This window comes from Coturnix japonica, chromosome Z (genome assembly GCF_054131305.1).
Source record: "Coturnix japonica strain WE chromosome Z, WE-NBRP24, whole genome shotgun sequence".
Taxonomy (NCBI): Eukaryota; Metazoa; Chordata; class Aves; order Galliformes; family Phasianidae; genus Coturnix; species Coturnix japonica.
Window position 1 is genome coordinate 1657128 of NC_140702.1, and position 22509 is coordinate 1679636.

General features: G+C 43.6%; 3 protein-coding genes across 3 annotated transcripts in view; all 3 read left to right on the forward strand.

Moving 5' to 3' along the window:
• On the forward strand, positions 1 to 11644 carry LOC146753370 (obscurin-like protein 1). Its single transcript, XM_085529347.1, has 8 exons — positions 1 to 118; positions 5289 to 5564; positions 7478 to 7753; positions 8645 to 8920; positions 9860 to 9878; positions 10443 to 10595; positions 10976 to 11213; positions 11627 to 11644. The coding sequence occupies exons 1-8, from the start codon at positions 1 to 3 to the stop codon at positions 11642 to 11644; spliced, it is 1374 nt and encodes a 457-aa protein (XP_085385473.1).
• On the forward strand, positions 9909 to 21041 carry LOC146753371 (obscurin-like). Its single transcript, XM_085530465.1, has 11 exons — positions 9909 to 10194; positions 10443 to 10705; positions 10928 to 11213; positions 12679 to 12945; positions 13269 to 13381; positions 14098 to 14251; positions 15963 to 16124; positions 16748 to 16852; positions 17760 to 18029; positions 19861 to 20127; positions 20772 to 21041. Exons 4-11 carry the CDS (start codon positions 12687 to 12689, stop codon positions 20942 to 20944), a joined length of 1503 nt encoding a protein of 500 aa, XP_085386591.1. The 5' UTR covers positions 9909 to 10194; positions 10443 to 10705; positions 10928 to 11213; positions 12679 to 12686; the 3' UTR covers positions 20945 to 21041.
• LOC146753372 (uncharacterized) overlaps positions 20978 to 22509 on the forward strand; it is a 13320-nt gene continuing 11788 nt past the window's right edge. Inside the window, exons 1-2 of the mRNA XM_085530448.1 lie at positions 20978 to 21041; positions 21678 to 21925. The gene's annotated coding sequence lies outside the window, so the exon portion shown is untranslated. The remainder of the gene's footprint in view (positions 21042 to 21677; positions 21926 to 22509) is intronic.

Consider the following 22509-nt stretch of genomic DNA (forward strand, 5'->3'; position numbering starts at 1 on the left):
ATGTATGCTGCCACTCTGGCATTTCTAGAGAGACACGAATCATTGCAACATGCCTATGCCTACAGAGCCATGTTCAACAGTTCAACACTAGTCAGCACCCTGAAGGGAAAACTGAGTGGTGTGGTTGACTTACAAGAGCAAAGGGATCCCATCCAGTAGGACACAGGCAGGCTTAAAAGGTGAGCCATGCCAACCTCGTGAGATTCAGGTGTGGAGCCCTCAGTACAAAAAAGATATGGAGATTTTGGAAAGGGTCCAGAGGAGGGCCACGAAGATGATCAGGGGGCTGGAGCACCTCCCCTATGAGGACAGGCTGAGGGAGTTGGGTTTGCTCAGCCTGGAGAAGAGAAGGTTGCGGGGTGACCTCATTGCAGCCTTTCAGTACCTGAAGGGAACTTACTCCCAGGAGGGGAGTAAACTCTTCGAAAGGGCTGACAATAGCAGGACTAGGGGAAATGGTTTTAAGTTGAAGGAGGGAAGATTTAGGTTGGATGTTAGGGGAAAGTTCTTTACTAGAAGAGTGGTTAGGTCCTGGAACAGGCTGCCCAGTGAGGTTGTGGATGCCCCGTCCTTGGAGGTGTTAAAGACCAGGTTGGACAGGGCCCTGGGCAATCTGATCTAGTAAATGTGTATGTTTGGTGGCCCTGCTAGGCAGGGGGGTTGGAACTACATGATCCTTGAGGTCCCTTCCAACCTGGATAATTCTGTGATTCTGTGATTCTGTGATTCAACAAGACCAATTAGGAAGTCCTGCACATGAGCTGGGGGCAATCCCAAAGATGTAGGTTGGATGGTGAATGGCTTGAAATCAGCCCTGAGAAGGAGGATTTAGGAATGCTGGTGGATAAAAGACTCAACACGACCATCAGTGTGTACTTGCAGCCCAGAAGATCAATGATATGCCATACCTGGCTTGCATCAAAGAAGTGTGGCCAGCAGGTCAAGGGAGGTGATTCTGCCCCTCTGCTCTGCTCTTGTGAGACACCACCTGGGATACTTGCGGGTTCTCAACAAAAGGACACTAAGGTGTTGGAGCAGGTGCTGAGGAGGGCTGCAGAGAGGGTAAGAGGGCTGGAACACCATCCCTAAGAGGATAGGCTTAGATAGTTGGGGATCTTGAGCCTGGGGAAGAGATATCTCAGGGGGAATCTTCCAGCACCTGATGGGGATCTAAAGGAAAGATGGGAAGGGACTTTTTTAAATGGAACTCTTCCATTCAAGGGACTTCCTTACAAGATGGATATGGTCTCAGCTGAAAGATCTTTCCTTCCTTTGCCCCCCAAATTCTGTAGAGTACATGCCATTCTCTCTTAGTTCTGTTTGTATGTCTCTGGCAGAAGACAATTTGAGAGTGTGTTTAATAAGAAATTGTGGAATGAGGAAAGAATATTTGCACCTACTTAATTTGATAAATAATTACGGGGGGAGAAAGAGTAATACTTTAAGACTGAGTTATAATGACTTCATGTTTATTTTAATACCAATGCAGTCAACTTCTGTCATGAACCTTGCTGTTTTGTAATTTTTCAAAATAGATAAGACCAATTTTGTTCTGTACTTTGTGTAAGGTCCAGAAGAACATCAAAATTCAGTTTTGGTACATGTCATCACTCTGTGCATTACAAGAGATGCCTCCTACACCTTTTTATGCTTTGTCAATGACACAACTGATTATTCTTTTTTGCTCCATGCAGATAGTCTTGCCAATGCCAGTCATGAATCATAGAATCACTATGTTGGAAAGGACCTACAAGATCTTCTAAGTCCAACCATCCTGCCGTTATCGATGCTGTCACAAAGAATGAAGGCGAGCAACATCCAGATTCTTTCAGTAGAGAAACAAGTAAACAGATTAACTAGTAATCCAGAAGAACAAAATGCTTTTGTTTTTAAAAAATAACAGATCTTTTATATGTTCAGGTAATATTTTGCTCTGGGGAGAAGGAATATGGTACAAAGGATAAAATGTATAATAACTCACCAGGCTTCTAAAAATGCCCTTTTAAAACTAGAACACAGGTTTGATAATACACATATGAGCTGAATTTTGCCTCAGAAGTCCTCCTGTACAGCCTTGGAAAAATGTTTACTTTCCTACCATCTGTAACACCTGTTAATGCTTGTTTTTGAGGCTGAGCTGACTTCAAGAATTTTTTATTTTTTTTTATTTATTTATTTATTTATTTATTTATTTATTTATTGAGAAAAGCAAGCCTATCGGCTTTAGAAAGAAAGAAACTGGTGTAGGTAGAAGCACACCATGAGAATCTAAAAATAGGTAAACAGAGTTGAAAATAGCCAAACACAAGATCTAGCTGAACAGTGCAGTGTGCTATGTGATCCTGCTCTAGGGTAGGAAACAACAAACATAAACACTGATTATCAGCACTAGTAACATTATCTGTATGGACACATATAATTAAGACCACATTGTGCAAGGTGCTGCACAATAAAATGTCATGAAAATGATAACAGTATGAAACATATGAAACAGTATGAAAGAGAGCGTATAAACAGGAGGGGGAATGACTGTGTATGAGGGTGGATAGTGATAGGACAAGGGGGAATGGTTTTAAACTGAGACAGGGGAGGTTTAGGTTGGATCTTAGGAAGATGTTTTTCGCTCAGAGGGTGGTGACGCACTGGAACAGGTTGCCCAAGGAGGCTGTGGATGCCCCATCCCTGCAGGCATTCAAGGCCAGGCTGGATGTGGCTCTGGGCAGCCTGGTCTGGTGGCTGGCGACCCTGCACATAGCAGGGGGTTGGAACTGGATGATCTTTGAGATCCTTTTCAACCCAGGCCATTCTATGGCTGTACAGTTCCATACTGGAACAAATATAAAATGCTAACTATGTAAAACATGGAGTCAAACCTGTGTGATTTGTCCAGACCAGGAGGTGATATGGCAGGCAATATGTATGGAGTATTTGGCTCTCTTTACAGTCATGAATATTTGAGTATCTTCAACATGTGGCTCATTGCTTCCATTCCAGGCTGCCCAGAGAAGCTGTGGATGCCTGTCCTTGGTGTTGAAGGCAAGGTTGGATGGGTGATGGGCAGCCTGAGCTGGTTAGTGGGCAGCCAGCCCATGGCAGGGTGTTTAGAACTGGATGATCTTGAAGGTTTCTTCCAACCCAAGCCCTCCTGTGATCCTATGATTCTGTGATTTCATTCAGGTTTATTAAGATGAGATGAGTTCTCCTGAATGTGCTGTTCTCAATATGATTGTAATTGGAGTCTTAAATTATAATTGGGTGACTTAAACCAGACATCAATCTTTCTGATGGCCAAAATGAAATGAACTCAATCCTTTACTGTGTCAGTAGTCTGTAACTAGAGCCCATCAGGTAATTCCCAGCCTCCTGCCTGTATCAGTGGCTGCACACAGTGAAAAGGTCTGATGGGATTTTAACCTCTAAAATGTTCCAAAGCAACCAGAGGGTGAATATATTCACTATGCAAATACCTGCAGGAATAAGCTTGTCATGTATGTCCTCAGGTACCACAGTAGTTAATGGTGGGACTCAGTAGGTCATGCTGAAAGTTGAGTCTGCTGATCGTGAAGGTCTTTTCCAGTCCAAATGACCTTATGCTAATATTTCTGTATTTCTTTCTGTTCAGCTGCCAGAAAACCTCCCACCCAGCCCCCAGCTGACCCCGTGGTGAAAAATAAAACAGAAACCTCAGTGACGCTGGCATGGTCCCCTCCGAAGATGCACCGCCCCATTCCAATCGATGGCTACATTGTGGAATGCAAGAAACTAACTGGCTTCACCTGGGTGAGGTGCCACGAGTCTCATGTCCCCGTCCCAGAGTTCACGGTGAGCAATCTGTCTGAAGAGGCTGATGATCAGTTCCGAGTGTCTGCAGTCAATGCGCATGGACAGAGCCCGTCTCTGGAATTCCCAGGGAGCGTGCACCTTGGTAAGCACAAAAACCCCAATGGAAATGGGTCAGTGAGTGCTGAGCAGCTGTGTTGGTTCCCTAAAGATGTTTCCTTTGACTTTAAGGATAGTAGTGCATTAACACACCAAAGGCTTTCCTTTATTCCTAGTTCTCCTATCTCCTATCAGCCTCCAGCTACCACGAATGTGATACAAGTTCTGTTTCTGTGACAGAGACATGAATATTATTATCTTTTGATATCTCACGTGTACCAGAGGCAGAAGTTTCTGTAACAGATTTGAAGCATAGAAGTGCTTCTTCCAGCACTCATGCAAAGGGAGAAGTAAAAATGTCCCTATGATTTAATCTTCCATCTCTAAATGAGATACCAGACTTGCATCTCAAGAGCATTAAGACATACATGTTGTTCTTCCTCAGAACCAGTCCTGGCTGTGAAATCCCCCCTAACAACTGGTGAAGCTGTTCCTGGAGGGGATGCCATGTTTACTATTGACCTTACAACAATGTGTTGCGGCACTTGGTACCTCAGTGGTAAAGTCTTACAGGAAAGCGAGACCTGCATCATCAAGAGAACCCAAACTACTCACAGCCTAATCATAAAGAACATCACCAAGAATGATGGTGGAGCAGAAGTGAAATTTGTTGCCAAAAATGTTGATGTCAGCAGCAAGATGAGAGTGAGAGGTATTTGCTTTGATCCTTCTCCTTTCCTCTTACAGTCAAGGCATAGTTGCTGTGATCTGATGATTAGAACTGGGGCTGCAGGCATTCACTGACTGTACCAAATACCTGAAATTGCATCCCATGGACTGACGTGAGTCCTGGTAATGACCTAAACATGATAGCACTGAGTGTAGGGTAAGCCAATCTACCCAGCTGCTTGGTATCTGAACCAGATTGCTTCATGCCAGCTGATGAATGTCTGCAGTTCACAGCTATTGGCCAGTGCATTCAGTCACCAGGTTTACCACTGCATCACCATAGAGCAGTACTTTCAGCTCCAGGTTCAGACAGCCTTTCTGATTGCACTGGAATAGTTTAGAAGTAGGTGAGCAATCATGCCAATAATATCTCTATCAATCAGCTTTGCATGACAAAATAGAACAAATAAACATTCAGTATGGGAGGAGCTGTTTGTCATTGGGTGGAAACCTCTGCAGAAGCATGTTTAGAGCATTCTTAATCAGTAGAAGGAGATGTTTGGTTGAATTTTACTTAGTAAATCCGGCAAGAAGACCAAATGAAATATCTTGAATTGCTCAGCACTGACACAATGATGAGTGCAGGAACAGAAGGTGATACTTTTTCAGAGATGTTGCAGCAAACATTGACCACGTTAGCCTGATATCAATTGAAATAACGAGGCCTTTGCTCCTGACAGGTGCTGCAGTGAGATTTACCAATAAGAGCAAAGATGTAGAAAAGATCTCCGCTCGGCTGCGTGAGGAAGCCAAACTGCAGGCTGAGCTTTCAGACACAGGCGCTACTGTGGAGTGGATGAAGGATGGGAAGGAGCTCAAGGCCAGTGAAAAATATGAATTGCAAAATGTGGGGAAGAAGCACACCCTGAAAATTCACAGCGTCTCAATGGATGATGCTGGAAGTTGTCAGTGCATCTGTGAGGGGGATAAAATGCTCTATCAGCTTTCAGTGAAAGGTATGTGACAGTCTGGGCTGTCCTCTTCCTGCCCAGGGCCAGCAGACTGCATTCACCTGACTCCCCGACAGTCCAGCTGTTGTCAGACAGCATCTGGGGTGTTTTCAGTGGCTGTTTTGACTTGAACTGGCCAATCTGCTTTGTAGAGCCATTTGATTTCTGTGTTCTGTCCTGTGATTCGTCCATAAGATATAGAGGAAATCAAGGGAAAGATAGGAAAAAGAGCATCCCAGCCTTCCTGCTCTTCTCTCAGGGTGGCCACGAGACATGATGTAAACAGCTCTTTTGTAGCAGTGATCCCAAATGTAGAAGAGACCTGTGAAGAGTCACAGGGATGTTCACTTAGCTGTCATTCCATGGTGGGCTTTTTCTGACACAGATGTAGAGAGAAACTGAACTTTCCCACGCAGGTCTCTGTTTTGCTGCAGGGTGTAGGTCTGATCTCTGAGATCCACACGCTGGGCCTTGATTGCAATAAATGAGAGCCCTTTGTTTGCTCCAGTGGAAGACTTTCCATTTCTGCAGTACCCTCTGCAGATGACACAAATGCAAATGCACCTTCTTCCCAGCAACAGTTGCCTTTTTTTCTTTTACACTGAGTATGCATGAGGCTCTTCATCATATTCTGCTGGCTTGTCTCCCTTGTTGATCCATGGAGAAACAACAAAGCCCTAGAGTAGTGTATGCACTTTGGCATTGGAGAGCTTACTTAATTGCTTCTTCTCAAAGAACAAACTCCAGAGAGGCATGGAGACAGCTCCAAAGAGAACTGAATAATGGGACTAAATTGATGGAGAGCAGAACTTCCTGCCAAGGCTTGTCAGCTAGTCTGAATTTTGCTTTTCTTCTCTCTGTTTGTCATGTTAGCATAATATTTCATACTGGCAGGTCTGCCCACAGAATTAACTGGCACAGGCTGCCCAGGGAGGTGGTGGGATCCCTGAAGATGTTCAGGAACTGTGGAGATGTGGCCCTGATGGATTTTACCAGGGGGCATGTTGCACTGTTTGATGAACATTATTGCATGAGAGCTAAGCTAAGATTTTAAAAGTTCTGGGGCTGTCTCTGAGCATCAAATCCAGAGGAAGCCTGCATGATTCCCTGAGAATGGATACCTCCTACTTTGGTGTAGGGTGAAGGGAACACTAGCAGTAACTCCTATCACAAAATGTCACATGGCTCAGACAAAAAAGCCATCAAGAGGGCTTAATTAGGAGCACCTAATGGTCACAGGCAGCACCTGTCTTAGGGCAGGGAAGTTATCTATCTATGTGTTATTGATTGATGCTATTAGTTCTTAACAGCTTGACTCTAGAGGGACTGTTCTTCTTTGGTCACCTAGTTTTAAAAGAATAGATGGCTCCTGTCTATTACAATTTTTAATGCATTATTTGTTCACTGCTGCCATAAATGTGCCTGGCATAGCAATTGGCCTTGGTATATTCAGTGACTGAAAGCAACAGTTGTTGCTCTAAGAAATGCAATACTAAGCTAGGTCTGCCTGTAGCTGACAGCCATCAGCTTGCTCCTCAGGCAGGTTGTGTCTGGATGGAATGAAGGGCATGAAATACTGATGTGCTCATCAAACGCTGCTTGTTAGCTTAGAGACAAGGTGTTGAATAGGTTTGTTCATGCATTGCAAACACGTTACTTAGCTGCCTTCATTTTAGCTTCAGAAGAACATGTGCAGAATACTGAATTGATTAGAAGAAATAAGAACTGTCTGCATAGAACTTACTCTTTCCTTACACAGGAGAATCAAGCAGATGTTTGTATGTGAGTACCTCCAGAGGTGAAACTCGATCCCCCAGATGTAATGAGCAGAGACATTACAATCAGTTCTAACTGTATCTTCATGCTGTGCTGAATAAGCCTGAGTCAGGATGTAAACCACTTTCTCTTTTTCTCTTCAGATGAATCCATTAATTTTGTCAACAAGCCCAAAACGACTCCAGAAATATCCATCAGTCCTTCTGAAGACCTGGAGCTGGTGTGTGAGGTGTCAGCTGCAAGTGAAGCTGTCGTATGGAAGAAAGATCAAACAGAGGTGAAGCAGGACCAGAGGACAACCATCATCTCCCAGGGGACGCAGCGCAAGCTCATGGTCAAAAATGTGACCCTGAAAGACCAAGGGAGCTACAGCTGTGAAACAAAAGATGACAAAGCAACATTCCAAGTGAAAGTCAGAGGTGAGAAAATGCTTGGAATCCCAGAGATAAAGGAACGATTCATTTGGTATGTCTTGCATTTGGAGGATCAACTGACAGCCTCTCTGGTGCAAAACATTTTGGCTATAGGACTTTCTTTGTCATCTAGTGTCATAGCAACACTTTTCTACATGTGCTTTTCCATCCAGGAATGAATTACTGCAACAAACCATAGGCAAGGAGGGTAACTTGTGCAGCTCTTGTAGTCAGCTGGTGTCTGCAGGGTTACAGTGCAAGCGCACACCGGGCATGCAAGGAGTGAGAAAAGGGGAGGTGTTTGAAGAGATCTGGTTACAAAATTTGAAGGACACAATGAGGTGGAAAATGCCAATAATCAGACTGATAAATGGCCTGGGTTGCAAAGGCCCACAGTGCTCATCCAGTTCCAACCCCCTTCTTCCCATGTGCAGGGTTGCCAAGCAGCAGCCCAGGCTGCCCAGAACCACATCCAGCCTGGCCTTGAATGCCTGCAGGGATGGAGCATCCACAGTCTCCTTGGGCAACCTGTTCTAGAGGGCCGTTCCCTTCTGATTTACTGGAAATGTAGAGAGATATGAGAAGAAAAAAAGAGAAGGGAGGAGGTTCAGCAGTGCATGCAGGTGTTCTAAATCTCATGTCCAAATCTGCTATCAGACTGCGAAATGTTTAGCTTTGTGATATGATGTAATATGATATGAAATGATATGATATGATATGATATGATATGATATGCCTATCATTTCCCAAGGCAAAATAGAAGGGAAGGTATTTTCCTTTCTTAATGAGGCATCACGATGCTCCCTGTGAAGGGCAAGTATAGTGAAAACAGGGAACTGGAGTAAGCTCTGCCACAGACTACAGCAAAACGGTGTGACTGTTGTGATGTCCCTGCAGAGAAAGAAGACGTGTTTACAAACAAGGACAAGGTAGACAAGGAGGTGAAGGCTGCACCAACAGAAAATGCCACGCTGAGCTGCGAGGTGGCCCAGAAGAAGACGGAGGTGAAGTGGTACAAGGAGGGGAAACTGATCACCTGGAGCAAGAAGTTCAAGGTGGAGTCAGAGGGCAAACAGCGTCGGCTGGTGGTGAGCCAGGTGGAGAAGAAAGATGCAGGGGAGTACAGCTGCGAGGCTGCTGGCCAGAAACTCACCTTCAAGATTCATGTCACAGGTAAGACAGGTGTTGTCTGAAATACAGCAGAGAACAGTAAAGTAAAATCTAGTTTCTATTATACAGTGATCCAGTTGCAGTAGTCTGTGCTGAGGATTTTTCCGTATACTTGATTGCCTGGGTTTGTAGAAAGTATTTGGTTTTAGTATGGCACAAAGACCTGTTTCAGTCTGTCTGTAGAATAATAATTACTGATATATGTACAATGGAAGCAATATTCAAGATATTATTCAAATCTCTCCTGTGCCTGAGATCCCAAACTGTAATTCTTGTTCACGGAAACATTTGACTAAGATAAGTATGTGCAGTGAGGCTGGAGTGCATGTTGTACGTGCAGCCTTTCATGGCAGGAGAAGCAGGAACTTCTCCTAGTAGTACACTGCCTTTTTACTATGCCTTTATGTTGGAGGCTGCATCTGGATAGGTGAGTCTGCTACTCACAGTAAGAGACTTGGTAGAGCTGACTATTCCCAGAGCTCAAAGTAAAATAGATATCTGCAAATCACACACAAAGAAGAAAGGACTGCTTTGGTGAGCATATTTCCTTTGTGCCTTTGACAGTCACAGTTGTGGCAATGGTAGAGGCCATGAGGAGTCTGTTCAGGAAGCCAGGAGTACTGTTCTGGGTCATGAAAAGGCAGCCAGTGGTTTGACTATCACATGTTTATGTGTTTTGATGTTTCACAGTGGGTCTTAAGTAAAAGGAACTCAGGTTTTGGTTGCCTGCAGGACAGATGTTCTTTTGGGTTCAATATGTTTGCATAGTGACTTGCAACCATGGGACTGGTGTTCAAGGACCCTCTTGGTTCCTTCAGTTCCTAGGTTCTTTCTTGCCTAGATTTGACACTTAGTTTCAACAGAAGAGCTGATATTCTCTGGTGAAGGCTATTAGTTTGGGCACAAGTGGTAACCTAAACCTGTTCCAACCTGTATATAAAGACCTGCAAGATGCTCACATGTCAGTCCCTCAGTCAATACTTTTTCTTTTCTTCCTTCAGAGCCAAAACCTGTGTTTATAAACCAGGAGCAGGTGCAGAAAGAGGTGAGTGCTGCCCTGACAGCAAGTGCCTGCCTCAGCTGTGAAGTAGCACAGGATCCAAGCGAAGTAAAATGGTACAAGGATGGAAGACTTCTTGCCTCCTCCAGAAAGTTCAGAATGGAATCTGTGGGCAAAACACGGCGTCTGGTTGTGGAGCAGCTGGAGAAGAATGATGCTGGAGAATACATCTGCGAGGCTGCTGGCCAGAAGATGACCTTCAAGTTGGAAACAACTGGTGAGATGGGAATTTTTTTATTCCTTCTTTGCATCTTTGTAGATGCAAGGAGGATCTCCTCTACAGGCAGGAGATGTGAGTGTGAGTTATGGTGATCACTTACTGCGAGTCATAAAATCTGATGCTTCCAATAAAATCATGGACTCTGTTGGCTCTTTGAAGGTGCTCAAACTTAAAGGAGCTCATACACTTAGGGACACATCTTTTATGTGCTGCTAAGTGGTTTCTTCTTCTCCATCATCTCACAGGGTGGTGAAATTTGTTACGCGTCTCAACCACGTGGCTTCTGAAGAAGGCAAAGAGGCTGTGTTCAAGTGCACTGTTTCTCCTAGTGATGCTGTGGTCCCCTGGTTCAGGAATGGCGTCAAGATTGAAGCCAGTAAGAAACTCGTGATCTCACAGTAGGACACCAACCACAGCCTCACCATCACCGATCTGACACTGGAAGATGCAGCTGAAATCTCTGCCAGTGCTGAGGGCGTAGAAAGCACAGCCAATCTCAGAGTCCGAGGTAAGGGGCTGTAATGCCCCATTGATAGGCTGTCACTGGTGCTGTGGTTTGTGGGTTTCACATGTTGCCTTTCCTCTGATTATGGTGACGATATGGAATTTTGCTTCCTTAAATAGGGTTCCCCTGAATGCACTGGGACTGGAACCACTGTTTATATTCTTTCTAAAAAAACTGTTTGGTGGATTCACTGTGTTCTTACTGTTATTTTTTCTCACTGATCAGAGGCCTCAGTCTCATTCAAGAAGAAACTGGAGCCTAAAACTGTTGAAGAGAGAGAGACACAGTGACCCTGGAGGTAGAGCTGACCAAGCCTGCAGAAGTCAAGTGGATGAGGAACAGCATTGTATTGAAGGCCAGTGAAAAAACAGAGATCAAAGCTGAGGGAACAAAGTATATCTTGATAGTTAAGGACATCTCCTTTGCAGACAGGGACTTTTACTGCTGCGAGAGTCCTGACGACAAGAGCCAAGCCAAGATCAATATGGAAAGCAAGTGGAATGATTGCAAGGTCTGTAAAGACACTGGATGTGATTTGAACTTGGTTTCAGGTCTTCTCTATGATCACAGTGGCTACTGCCAGCCCTACTTGCCATGGGGGCAGGGAGACACAGCCCTGGGCTTGGACACCATTGTAATGCTTGAAAGAAGGTGAAAGAGAGGGCAGTCTTACCACTAACCCTCTTTATAATCTTTATAAGCAGTCAGAGCTAAAAGAAAAAATAAAAATAAAAACACAAGAGTGCATCTATCTATGGATGCTTTCCTTTCAAGTAAGCTAACGGTGTCTCAGCTGTAGCCCTGTACTTCTGTCCTATTTCCTGCATCCTTTTGTCATGTTTGCTACGGAATGGACAAGGACAGAATTAAAGGTCTATCTGATTTTTGTCTACAAAGCCCCTGCCACCAATTGCTGCTGTGTAGGTCATCAACAGGTACTGAAAGGCTTGATAGCAGGCTTTGAGTACATAAAAGGCTCTTAGAAAGTGGAAGCAAACAATCTGTTCTCTGTGCAGAAATAATAGACCTAAATTGCAATGATAAAGATGCAAGTTATACAACAAAAAAGCTTTTTAATGGTTGGATGACTGGATAAGTCATTTGGAGGGGCTTTGAAGCCTTCACTGTGGGTTTCAGGAAAGGTTAGTGAAATATCTGGGGCACAAAGAGCTGAGCATGTCCTGGAGCAATGGAGAAGGGCTGGATGATTTTTGCGGGTATTTTCAGCCATAGAATTTTGTGTTCTGGTGGTGTCAGTACATTCTTTCGTGCAACATGGACGGGTTGGTTTGTTGCATTGGTTCAGACTTTTGTACTAGGAGCTCAGCAGTGGTTAAAGCTCACACTTCTGCAAAGTAAACAAGCTCCTGCAATTCGTCTCTACTCTGTTTTAGCTGTGGATTAGCTTGACAGTTCCCTTCCATAAGCTTTATGGTTCCCTTCTGTAAGTCTACTTACACAGACTGAGTTGCTTAACTTGAAGTCTTGCTCCAGGATTTTGAGCATATTATTAGCAAAAATATCACAAATAATTTCACCAACATTTCTCCCCACCTATATGTAGCTTTCTTTTTTTTCACTGGAAGGGTTTACACTGGCAGATAGGGTGGGCATGTAGAAACAACCCCATTAATTCTGACAAAGCTCTGATTTCTCTGACTGGCCTTTGTTTTGTGATTCAGCGTGCATGCCCTGTAGCTAAAGCCTGGATGTCTTCCCCAACACCTTCAGTCTCCCATCCTTACTTAAGTTACTTCATTGCAAATCTCTCTGCTAGTCCAAGAGAGTTTTTATTTTACCCCTTCTGTGAGGCAGCAGCTGGATGGGAAGGGTGAGATGAGTGAAGACTAGGTTGGTTGGGTGGCTTTTTTTTTCTCAAACGTCCCTTCCAACCTAAACCTTTGTCTGATTCCTTTGATGATTCTATTTCTCAGCTGCTTGTGTGAGATCTCCAACCTGTCCCCGTTGTCTTTCAGTGCGGCAGATGAAGCTGGTGAAAGGTCTGCAGCCCCTGGAATTCCCTGAGAAGGGAACTGTCACCTTTTCGGTGGAGGTGTCCCATGAGGATGTGGAAGGGACTTGGCAGAAGGACGGCGTGCGGCTGAAGCCTGCACCAAATATCACGATGGGTGTCCAGGGGAAGAAACATTCCTTGACACTTTCTTCTCTGAGCCTTGAAGATGCAGGACTCATTTCCTTTAAAGCAGAAGGCATGAATTCATCGGGGAGGCTCACTGTGACAGGTATTGGTTGGTGCAAGGTGTGCTTATCTGCTCCTGTCCCAGATTACTTGAACAGCAGAACCAGCTTTCCTTCCAGCTGCAAAGAATGTTTTGCACTGGGCCATTGCCACCAGAGTATCCCTGAAATATCAAGAGGATTGTTGTAACATTGTTGTCCCTAGCACAAGTAATGATAATGTGCTCAAAACAATAGGTTTTTTTGTTGTTAATGACAAGTTCTAGTAAGCATGGAGAGTAGGCACTGCCTTTCATTATTCCTTATGCCAGATGCCCCTAGAGACCTCATTCCCAACTAAATCCACATCCTTCTTTCTCCTTCTCAGAACTGCCTGTGAAAATCAGCAAACCATTGGCAGACATTAGCGTCACTCGGAAGGACAAGGTCACATTTGAGTGTGAGCTGTCCAGGCCCAACGTGGACATCAAGTGGTTCAAGGTATGGCATGTAATGGTATTTTCCTTTCTGACTTCTCTGGAAATGAATGAGAGCCTTTAATTTCACTTCCAAGGGATGCGAGTCTGAGCTTTTGCTTGATAGCTTTTGCACTGCTCCCTTTTCTTTATGCTCTTTTGCTTGCCCAGATCAGCACTCTTTGTTATTATGTCCTGAGTTCATTTATCAAGTTGAAATGAAAGTTTGTTTTGTGTTTCTTGTGAACTCCTGAGGTCTTGCTGCACAAAATATTGTCGGTTGGAGTACAGTCTTGAGCTTCAACTCTAACACAGAAATTCTCAGCCAGGATTTTGTAGCCTTGTTGTGAACTGGGTTTTAGGGTGAAATCTGAGTTTTCTTTGCACCTGACAGTGTGAGAATTTGCTCTGGCACTTTGTGTACCTCCGCGGTGCTCAGCTGTTCCTTCCCTTACTTGGGGATAACGTCATTTATTCAAGGTGATGTCCAAACGGGCTTGTTGACAGTTTTCCACAGTGCTTTAAGCTGTCATAGGTCAGCCAGAATTTATGCATGTTCTATAGCCATTCCTACATGTTGAAAACACTGCACTGTGCTTAAGCTTCAGCATATGTTCCAGTAAGCACAGTTCCATTAATTCTAGGGAAGCGGGTGAATTAAGCATAGATCTGAAGGCTGCCTATGCTCAGTGCAGAGATGGAAGGACTAATGGAGATCTGACTTGGTATTTTCCCTTCTAGGAATGGAAGGCGCTGCGTCAAAGTAAAAAAGTGGGCATTTCTTCCCAGGGAAATAAGAGAAGCCTCATTTTTCACAAGTGTGAATATGAAGATCAGGGAACATACTCGTGCAAAGCAGACGAAGACAAGACGTCAGTTACCCTAAAGATTCATGGTATATTTAACTGAAAGAGCAAATAAATCCTCTTGTGGTGTTTTGTACCACAGGAAGAAATGCTTCATGGGCAGTTTGGGCATTTCTTGGTTAGTCATTTTGGATACCTTTCTCTTTTTTCTTTATGCTTATGACAGATTTTCCCTCCGTGTGTTGCACTAGTTAAACCCCAGTTTGTAGCTCATCACGGGGCTCTGATGTATCAGACTGGTTACTGAACACACGGGTCTGCTGTGCCCTGGTAGATGCCACCTTCCAAAGGGACGTCTGAAAGGATGCTTTTATCTGATTTCCTACTAGATGCTGTCCTCATGTGGCCACTTGGGTTCAGTGTTAGCATGAACATGAACATCTGTCCTGTCCCATGAGTTTGGTGAACTCTCATTTTCTCTCTCAGACTGCAGCCAGGTTGGGTTGCTGTTTCAGTACTGGCTGTTTTATGCAGGAACTCTGCTCCTGAGGTTAATCCAAGTTGTATCCAAGCCCTTCAGAAGGAAAGGGAAACAGTAGCACAGAAATATGGTCTGATTCTGACATAAGTAAGTGCAGACCTGGAGAGTTAAAAGGGATTGTGTGATGTTCAAGGGATTTTGAAGAAAAGATGTCCCCTAAGTAAGATTTGTTGCTGACATTCCCCATACATTGTGGGCACACAAGCTAAGGAGAGACTAGTGATGAGCATGCAGAGAAGCCAATGGTTCAGACAGGTTTGTAGTGACACGACATTGTAGAGTTCTGTCTAGTTCTCCTTGGCATAGTTTGGAAAATAAAGATGAGGTGATTGGTGGTAACCAATATGGCTTCATCAAGGTCAAGCCATGCCTGACAAACTTGGTGGCCTTTCATGATGGAGTAACAGCATCAGTGGATAATGGGAGAGCAACTGACATCATCTACTTGGACTTGTGCAGAGCATTTGATCCCGTCCTGCATGACATCCTGGTCACCAAAGTGGAGAAAAATGGTTTTGATGGATGGACCAGTTGCAGGATAGGGAACTGTCTGGATGGTCACACTCAGAGAGTTGCAGTCAATAGCTGAGTGTCCAGGTGGAGGGTGGTGTTGTTACCAGTGTTCTTTAACATTTTTGTAGGCAACATGGCCAGTGGAATCAAATGCAGCCTCAGCAAGTTTGCAGATGACGCCAAGCTGAGCGGTGCTGTTGATGTGCTAGAGGGAAGGGATGCTACCCAGAGGGACCTGGACAGGCTGGAGAGGTGGGCCCTTGGCAGCCTCATGAACTTGAGTGTGGCCAAGTACAAGGCCCTGCACCTGGGTCAGGGCAATGCCAAGCACAGGTACAGGCTTAGAGGAGAATGATTTGAGAGAAGCCTTGACCCTGAGGAGAAGAGTTGGTCTGGAGGGAGGTGTCCCTGCCTATAGCAGTGGGATTGGAACTAAATGACCTTAAAGATTCATTCAATTCTATTGTTTTTCTACCCTTAATTTTGCTTGAAAGGTTTTAGAATAAATGAGATTCTGGTTTCCATGAAAACTGTTTGCAGGGAGCTCCATTGTAGCTAGTAAGTCTATGTTTAAGTTCAAGGGCAATAATGCATTTACTGTGTTGAAGACAGAAATGACGCAGGAATGGATGATGGTTTAGAATAAAACAAAATCCTACTTATTTTCTATGCAAATATGAGTAAGGAAAAGATGCTTGACTCATTTCTGGAAATACCCTGACAAATATATCTCTACTGTTTCACAGCTGGAGATATCAAGATTGTTAAACCACTGGAAGATGTGGAAGTGAATGAATATGGGAGTGCATCTTTTGTCTGTGAGATTTCACACGATGAGGTTCAGAGCCAGTGGTACAAAGATGACAACAAGCTGAAGGCTGATGACAACATCAGAATGCAACAAGATGGTAGGGTGTAAGAGGGGGATCTTTCTCCTGAGTGGGTGGTGGGTTGGAGATCAAGCAGAAAGGACATCTGAAATGAAGTGAAGAGGGTTCAGAAGGGAGTTCCCCTTTTGTTTTGGGACTGAGGTTAGGGTGGAACAAGTGACAGGTAGGAAGCTTAGTGTGGGAAGTGTGATGCTATCCCACCATCCCACACTGCCAGGAGCAGGTAGGAAATGAATGCAGTTCTTTCCAAAGTGGGGGTGAACAGGGCAGTCAGTTCACCTCTCCAAAGAGGTTTTGTCTGACAGTGAGTGTGATCCTTCTGTATCAGGTACTTTGAAGGTGACGGTGGCCGCATTTGTTTAGTCCTTGTAGAAGCCATGTTTAGATTCCGCTTTGGTGGGGATGTGGATGTAAGGGAATGGGTGGTTTAATTGACATGAGAGAACAGGTACTGATGCTGTGAAACCAGATGGATGATGCTCAGCCTGGCCATGTGCCTCAGAGCTCTTTGCTCAAGGAAGCCAAGTGTAGGTGTGGGTTTGCTCTCAAGAGCACAGTTTGGTAGGAATGAGTTGGCAGTTGGACTAGATGACCTTATTGGTCTTTTCCAGCCTTAGTGACTCTGTGGTTCTCTGCTTCAGGAAAGACCTGCTCTCTGACTTACACACGTGTCCAAGTCAAGGATGCAGCAGAATTAAAATCTGTATCAGAAAAGGCAGAATCTCGTGCCCATCTTACAGTTAAAGGTAATTGTGCTTCTGATGACGATTTTGCTTAAATTACCTTATGTTATAAACCAGCTAACATCCTTTGCTCGAATGTCAAGGAAGTTAAACACCACCAGGACCTTTCACAGAAATAAAAACTCCTACCTACCTGCCTTTCTGCCCACAAAATATCCAGCTTGTCTTTTGGGATTTACTTTTGCTAAGTAAAACAGATTATTTTCCTAGGAAGTTGATTTTCTACCTTTAGACTTCAGATTTGTGTTTGAACGTTGAGGGATAAAAAATATAGCTTGACTTCTTCTTCACTTTCTCTTGCTGTTCGAAAAGAGCACAGTTTTTTTTTTTTGTTTGTTTGTTTTTTTAAAATACAATGTTAGGGTATATATATGATGTTAAGTGTGATAAAGAAAAGGGAGACATTTGAGTTAGCACAGTGCTCAAGAGTTCAGTCCCCAGCTTTGCCACTGTTATAATTATAAGGGCAAGAACATCCTAGAAGATGAATTTCTACTAAGTTGAGTCATTACATTTGAGCTACAGAGACCTTTACTAGGTGAAAACTTGTTTTTACGAGCTAAGTTGCTGTATTTAATCAAAGTAATTATGAATGTCCGTGTTTCACTGATGCTCTATTCCATCTTGTAATGTGAGGAGTTTGATATCGGGATGGGAAGGTCATGGTTTGATTTGGATGTTGGACTGGGAATCAGAAGATCTGGGCCCTCTTCAGGTTGTCAGTCTTACTGTCTGACTTCATAACAACATTCCTTTCTATTCTTTGTTTAATGATGTTTTAAGGCATTTTGAGCTGATAGGTGTAGTGTTCATGTGCAGTAATGCTGACGTGAGTAAGTAGGGTGATAATGTAAGGGTTTTTTACATTCCTTCTAAATCTCTGCTTTCTCTTGTTCCATCCTTCTTAAAGAGCAATCCATTAGTCTAGTAAAGGAGCTGTGTGATGAAGATGTGACTGAGCTTGAAGAAGCCAAATTTGAATGCGAGATATCCATTCCTTCTGTGAAACCTCCCAAGTGGTGTCTACGTGGGGAAGTCTTACAGGCTGGCAGAAACTTGATTATGCAGCAAGAAGGCACCATCCACCGGCTGACCATACCGAAAACCACCACTGATATGACAGGCACCATTCAGTTCTCAATTGGCAAATCCAAATCCACAGCCAATCTGCTCGTCAGAGGTAACATATCCTGGCTTGGTTTACATCATGAAGATGGAGAATTAATTAATGTCCAGTCTTCCTTCACTGGGGTCTTTGAAATATTGTGTGTGTGTCTGGAGGGTCTGCTCCATTTCCAGTTCAAAGTCGTTGGACACTAAATGAGACAGCTGCATCTCAGTAAAAGATCTGCTTGTATATTTGTAATGTGCTTACTATTCAGATCTACAGAGCTGAGGTTTTGTCCTTAGCTATAGCAAAGAAGTCAAATCAGGTGAAATTAATTGTATTTCTGAACTAGACAAGTTGAAGTTTGGTAGCACCTAAATTTGATGCAGTTTGTCATTGTCATTGATTTCATCTGAAAGAAACTTCCAGGCTTTTTATCTGCTGTTGTCCCCAGCGTAAGAGTCTCCATTCACATCCTAAAGTACTTGTTATATTTTCAACTCACTCTTACTTGAATAAAAGCCTCAACTGGGAGCAATTTAATAAGCACAGAACAAGAGCTGGACCTTGCATTTGGTAGATAATATACAGTATTACTTTATAGAAATGTAGTCAATGGCATTCCCTATAGACAATCATTTGTTTTATCTTTAGAGTGGTTCAAAGAACCATTGTGAACATGACATTAATTGGAATGGAATAGACGCAAGACACTTTCCTCTTCTTCCAATTGTCCTCATCCTTTCTTCTGAATGGTTCCTGAATGGCAACCTCCTTTACACCAACAATTACAATGACATCAAGAATGTTGGCAATTGCTGCACACTGACAATGAAGCAGGTTAAGCCTGAGGATGCTGGCACAGTGACAGTGAAGTCAGACAAGGTGTCAGAAAGCGCGTGCCTGAAGGTGATAGGTGGGTCTGATCACAGCCCTCCTGGATGTAAGAGATGCTAAGGAGCTCCAGTTCATTCTATTGTGCAGCAATCCTGCTTCTAAAGCTCACCTCTCTGGGGTGACAAATCATCAGGGGCTTTCTTCCAGTGGAAGGTTCCATTGCAGCAGATATCAACGAAGGAGGATGGTTTTGGTGTCCTGCCAAAGCATTCCATTGCTTTTTATCATCATTTTACTTAACACAAGGAGAGTTACAAGAGCAATTTCTTTTACTGCTTCAGTAACATGCAGTGTCAGTTCTGTTGTCTCCAAGGATTTATGACTGCAGGGAGAGATCATTCAGAGTGTGTGTTTTGCCTCTGGAATGACTAATGACCAGGCTGTGAGCAACCCAATCTAGCTGTGAATGTCCCTGTTTATTGCAGGGGAGCTGGGCTAGATGGCCTTTAAGGGTCTGTTCCAATTCTAAGGATACTTTGATTCTAATCTGCTCTCCCCAGCAATTAAGCTCTTTTACTCTATGCACTCAGAGTTTGAAGTTTTTCCTCTTTCTCCTTTCTTTTGCATTTGGTGGATGTTTTTTTTCCCAGTATAAACACCTGATGTGTGAAATAGAAGATAGATAAAGGGAGTCAATAAAACAGGAAAATCAAAAGTGTTTAGCAGCTTATCCTCTTAATACTGAGCTCTGCTGTATGAGCTCTGCTCCATGTGAGGGCGATGCCAGCTCTCCAGCTTTAGAAGAGCTGCATCCCAATTACTTCATATGCTATCAGTCCCACCCATGGCAATGCAGGCTGTCCCTCCTGTTCCCTGTATTCTCTTACTGATTAGTTCAGAATTCCATAAAGCATATTCAGTCAACAGACATGAAACCGCTTTAGGTTCTACATTGGTGTCGTCAGTACTGGTAAAGATTTATTGATCCCTCTTTAAAAATCTGAAAGCAACTGGAAATGTCTCAACTTTTGTATCACGTTGTTCTGTTTTGCCTGTTTAATTGCAGAGAAGCCTGCTGTCTTCATGAAGTGTTTGAATGATGTTTTTTATGAGGAGCGGGGTGCGACTAAATTGGAATGCGAAGTCTCTAAAGAGAAGGTCAAACCAATGTGGAAAAAGGACGGTGTTGTGCTCACTTCTGGCAACAAGTATGAGCTGGTACAGTCTGGGAAGACCCTATGTCCCCTTATCCATGACCTCGAGAAGTCAGATGCAGGATTCTATACCCGTGATATTGGCACAGATGTTGCCAAGTCAAAGGTCGGCGTTCAGGGTAAGTACTGTGGAAAGTAAAGGAGTGCTGAAAGCACATTCAGTGTGGTCACTATGTCTTACACCTATTCCCCGATGAGCTTTAATAGTTTCTACAATAGAACTGTATTTCTGCAATTTAGCACAGTGATGTCTGCAGAATTCCCATTGCTTTTGATGTAAATGTATCTCCTTTTGCCATGAAAATCACCAAACACATCAAGAATGTCCTGGAAATGTTTCCTTTCTAAACATCCCTAAAATGGAGAAATGGTTTGAACACCAGTAGGGGTAGGATGGTAACAAATGAGCTAATAGAAACATTTAATTTCTTGTCATAGGCAAAACCCTTTTTCTCACGCAGCATCCTAGAGTTGTCCTCTCTGTTAGGTTTTTCCCTCTGTAGCTCATTGAATCTTCATTGTGCTCCATGGACTGAGCTGCTCGCCTTGTAGTTCTTCCAGAGCAAAGCCAAGAGATTCACGTCTCTTTTTTTTTATAGCTTTCTGGTAATTCTGAGTGGAGAATGTCTTAGAGAATACATCAGTGAGGAACGCAGCCATGATCTGCAAATCCTGAGTTAAAACACCAGTACTGCTACTCACATCAATCACAAATGCCTTTTCTCCATATAAACCTCATACTAACCCATCTCTTATCTTCCAGAGCTGAATATTGGCATTACCAAATGGCTGAAAAACACTGAAATCCCGGAGGGAGAAGATTGCACTTTTGAATGCATTCTGTCCCATGAAAGCATTGATGAGTTCATGTGGACACTGAATGGAAGCAGAGTGGAAAGTGGTGGACGATTTAAAGCTTTTAACGTGGGTTGGTAAGAGACTCTCCTTATCAAAAGTGTGACTCCTACTGACGCTGGGGAAGTCGATTTTACTGCCCGTGGTCTAACCTCCAAAGCCTCTCTGTCTGTGAAAGGTAATGAGATGGGAGAGATTCTTAGGTCTGATTCCTTCAGCTGTCTTCTGATAAGATTGTCGTGAGAGCTAACTCATAATATGGTTAAAGTGAATAGCAACCTTCTACTTGAACCTTGAAGCACTGAGAATTTCTCTTAAAAATAAGTAAGAGGAGGAACCATTTTACACAAATGTGAGAACTACCCAAAACACTGGGGTAGTGTTGGAAATGGGCATCTCACTACACCTTGTTCCATTACCAGTAATTCAGGAATGATCTGTTGAGGGAACGGTGGGAGCAAATATCCTCTAAGTATAAGCTGAAGGGATGGCCTTCACATCATCTAGCTGTACAACAAATTCCTATCTAGAACATGTGCATCTGAGAGCATCATCTGAGGCTCCCAGTGTGATCAGTGGAGAGAAGGAAGAGGCAGTTTTCAGACATGGTTCATCATCCTTAGTGGGGTAGATTTAAGAGAGAATTAATGGTGCCTGGAATTCTATTGTCTGTACTTTGCAGATTACTGCTGGCTGTAGGATGGCCTCTGTTGCAAGTGCCTCTCTAACTTATCTCCAGCATGTAGATGCGTGTATTTTGAGAGAGGCATCCTACCCTAAGTGTATGTTACTCAAAAAGCATGTTTTCTTTCAGAAAAACCTACTGAGGTAACAAAACAGCTGGAGGATAAGACAGCAGTAGCAGCTGTGAGCTGTCGAAACCTGATGTGAACATGATGTGGTACAAGGATGGCAAAGCAATCAGAAATAGCCAGAAGTACGACTTGCAGCAGGAGGGAACTGGGGCCATTCTGATCATCCATGACTCTACTGCCAAGGATAGCTGGGAGTACACCTGTGAGACAGAGGACTCTGAAACAAAAGCCAGGGTCACTGTGCAAGGTGAGTTGAAAAGCACACTGGGGATAGCATGTAGAGAAGTCGAGGTAAATATCTGCAGCCTGTGGGTGGTGTTTTTCTCTTCTGTTTCCTGGAGCGGGATCAATTCTTAGTTTTCAGAAAATATGATGGATTAAAATCTTTTCCTTAAAATAATCTGGAAACTGAATGATTCTCCAGTGTGATGTGGATCTGGGCAGCCTGGTCTGGTGGTTGGTGGCCCCTTGGCAGGGGGTTTGAAACTAGATGATCTTTGAGGTCCTTTTCAACCCAGGTCACTCTATGATTCTGTGATCATTCTATGAATCTATGATCTTGGGTCTAATTGAGCCAAGAAAAGATGGCAATCTGAATTAGTCTGTATTGAATATGTGTAATCAAAACTATATGCAGTTGATCAGATGAGATCCTACCAGCGCATGTATAATGGTATGAAACTTTCCAGATATCTTCTGGAATGATCAAGCCTATGTAAATGGGTGGACTCTGTGGTCTTCTTGGACTCTTTTCATCTCTATGTGATGTTCTAGAAGTGAGGGCAAAGGAGATTCAGGACACCTCTGTATGCTTGGGACTTGTTGTGGTAA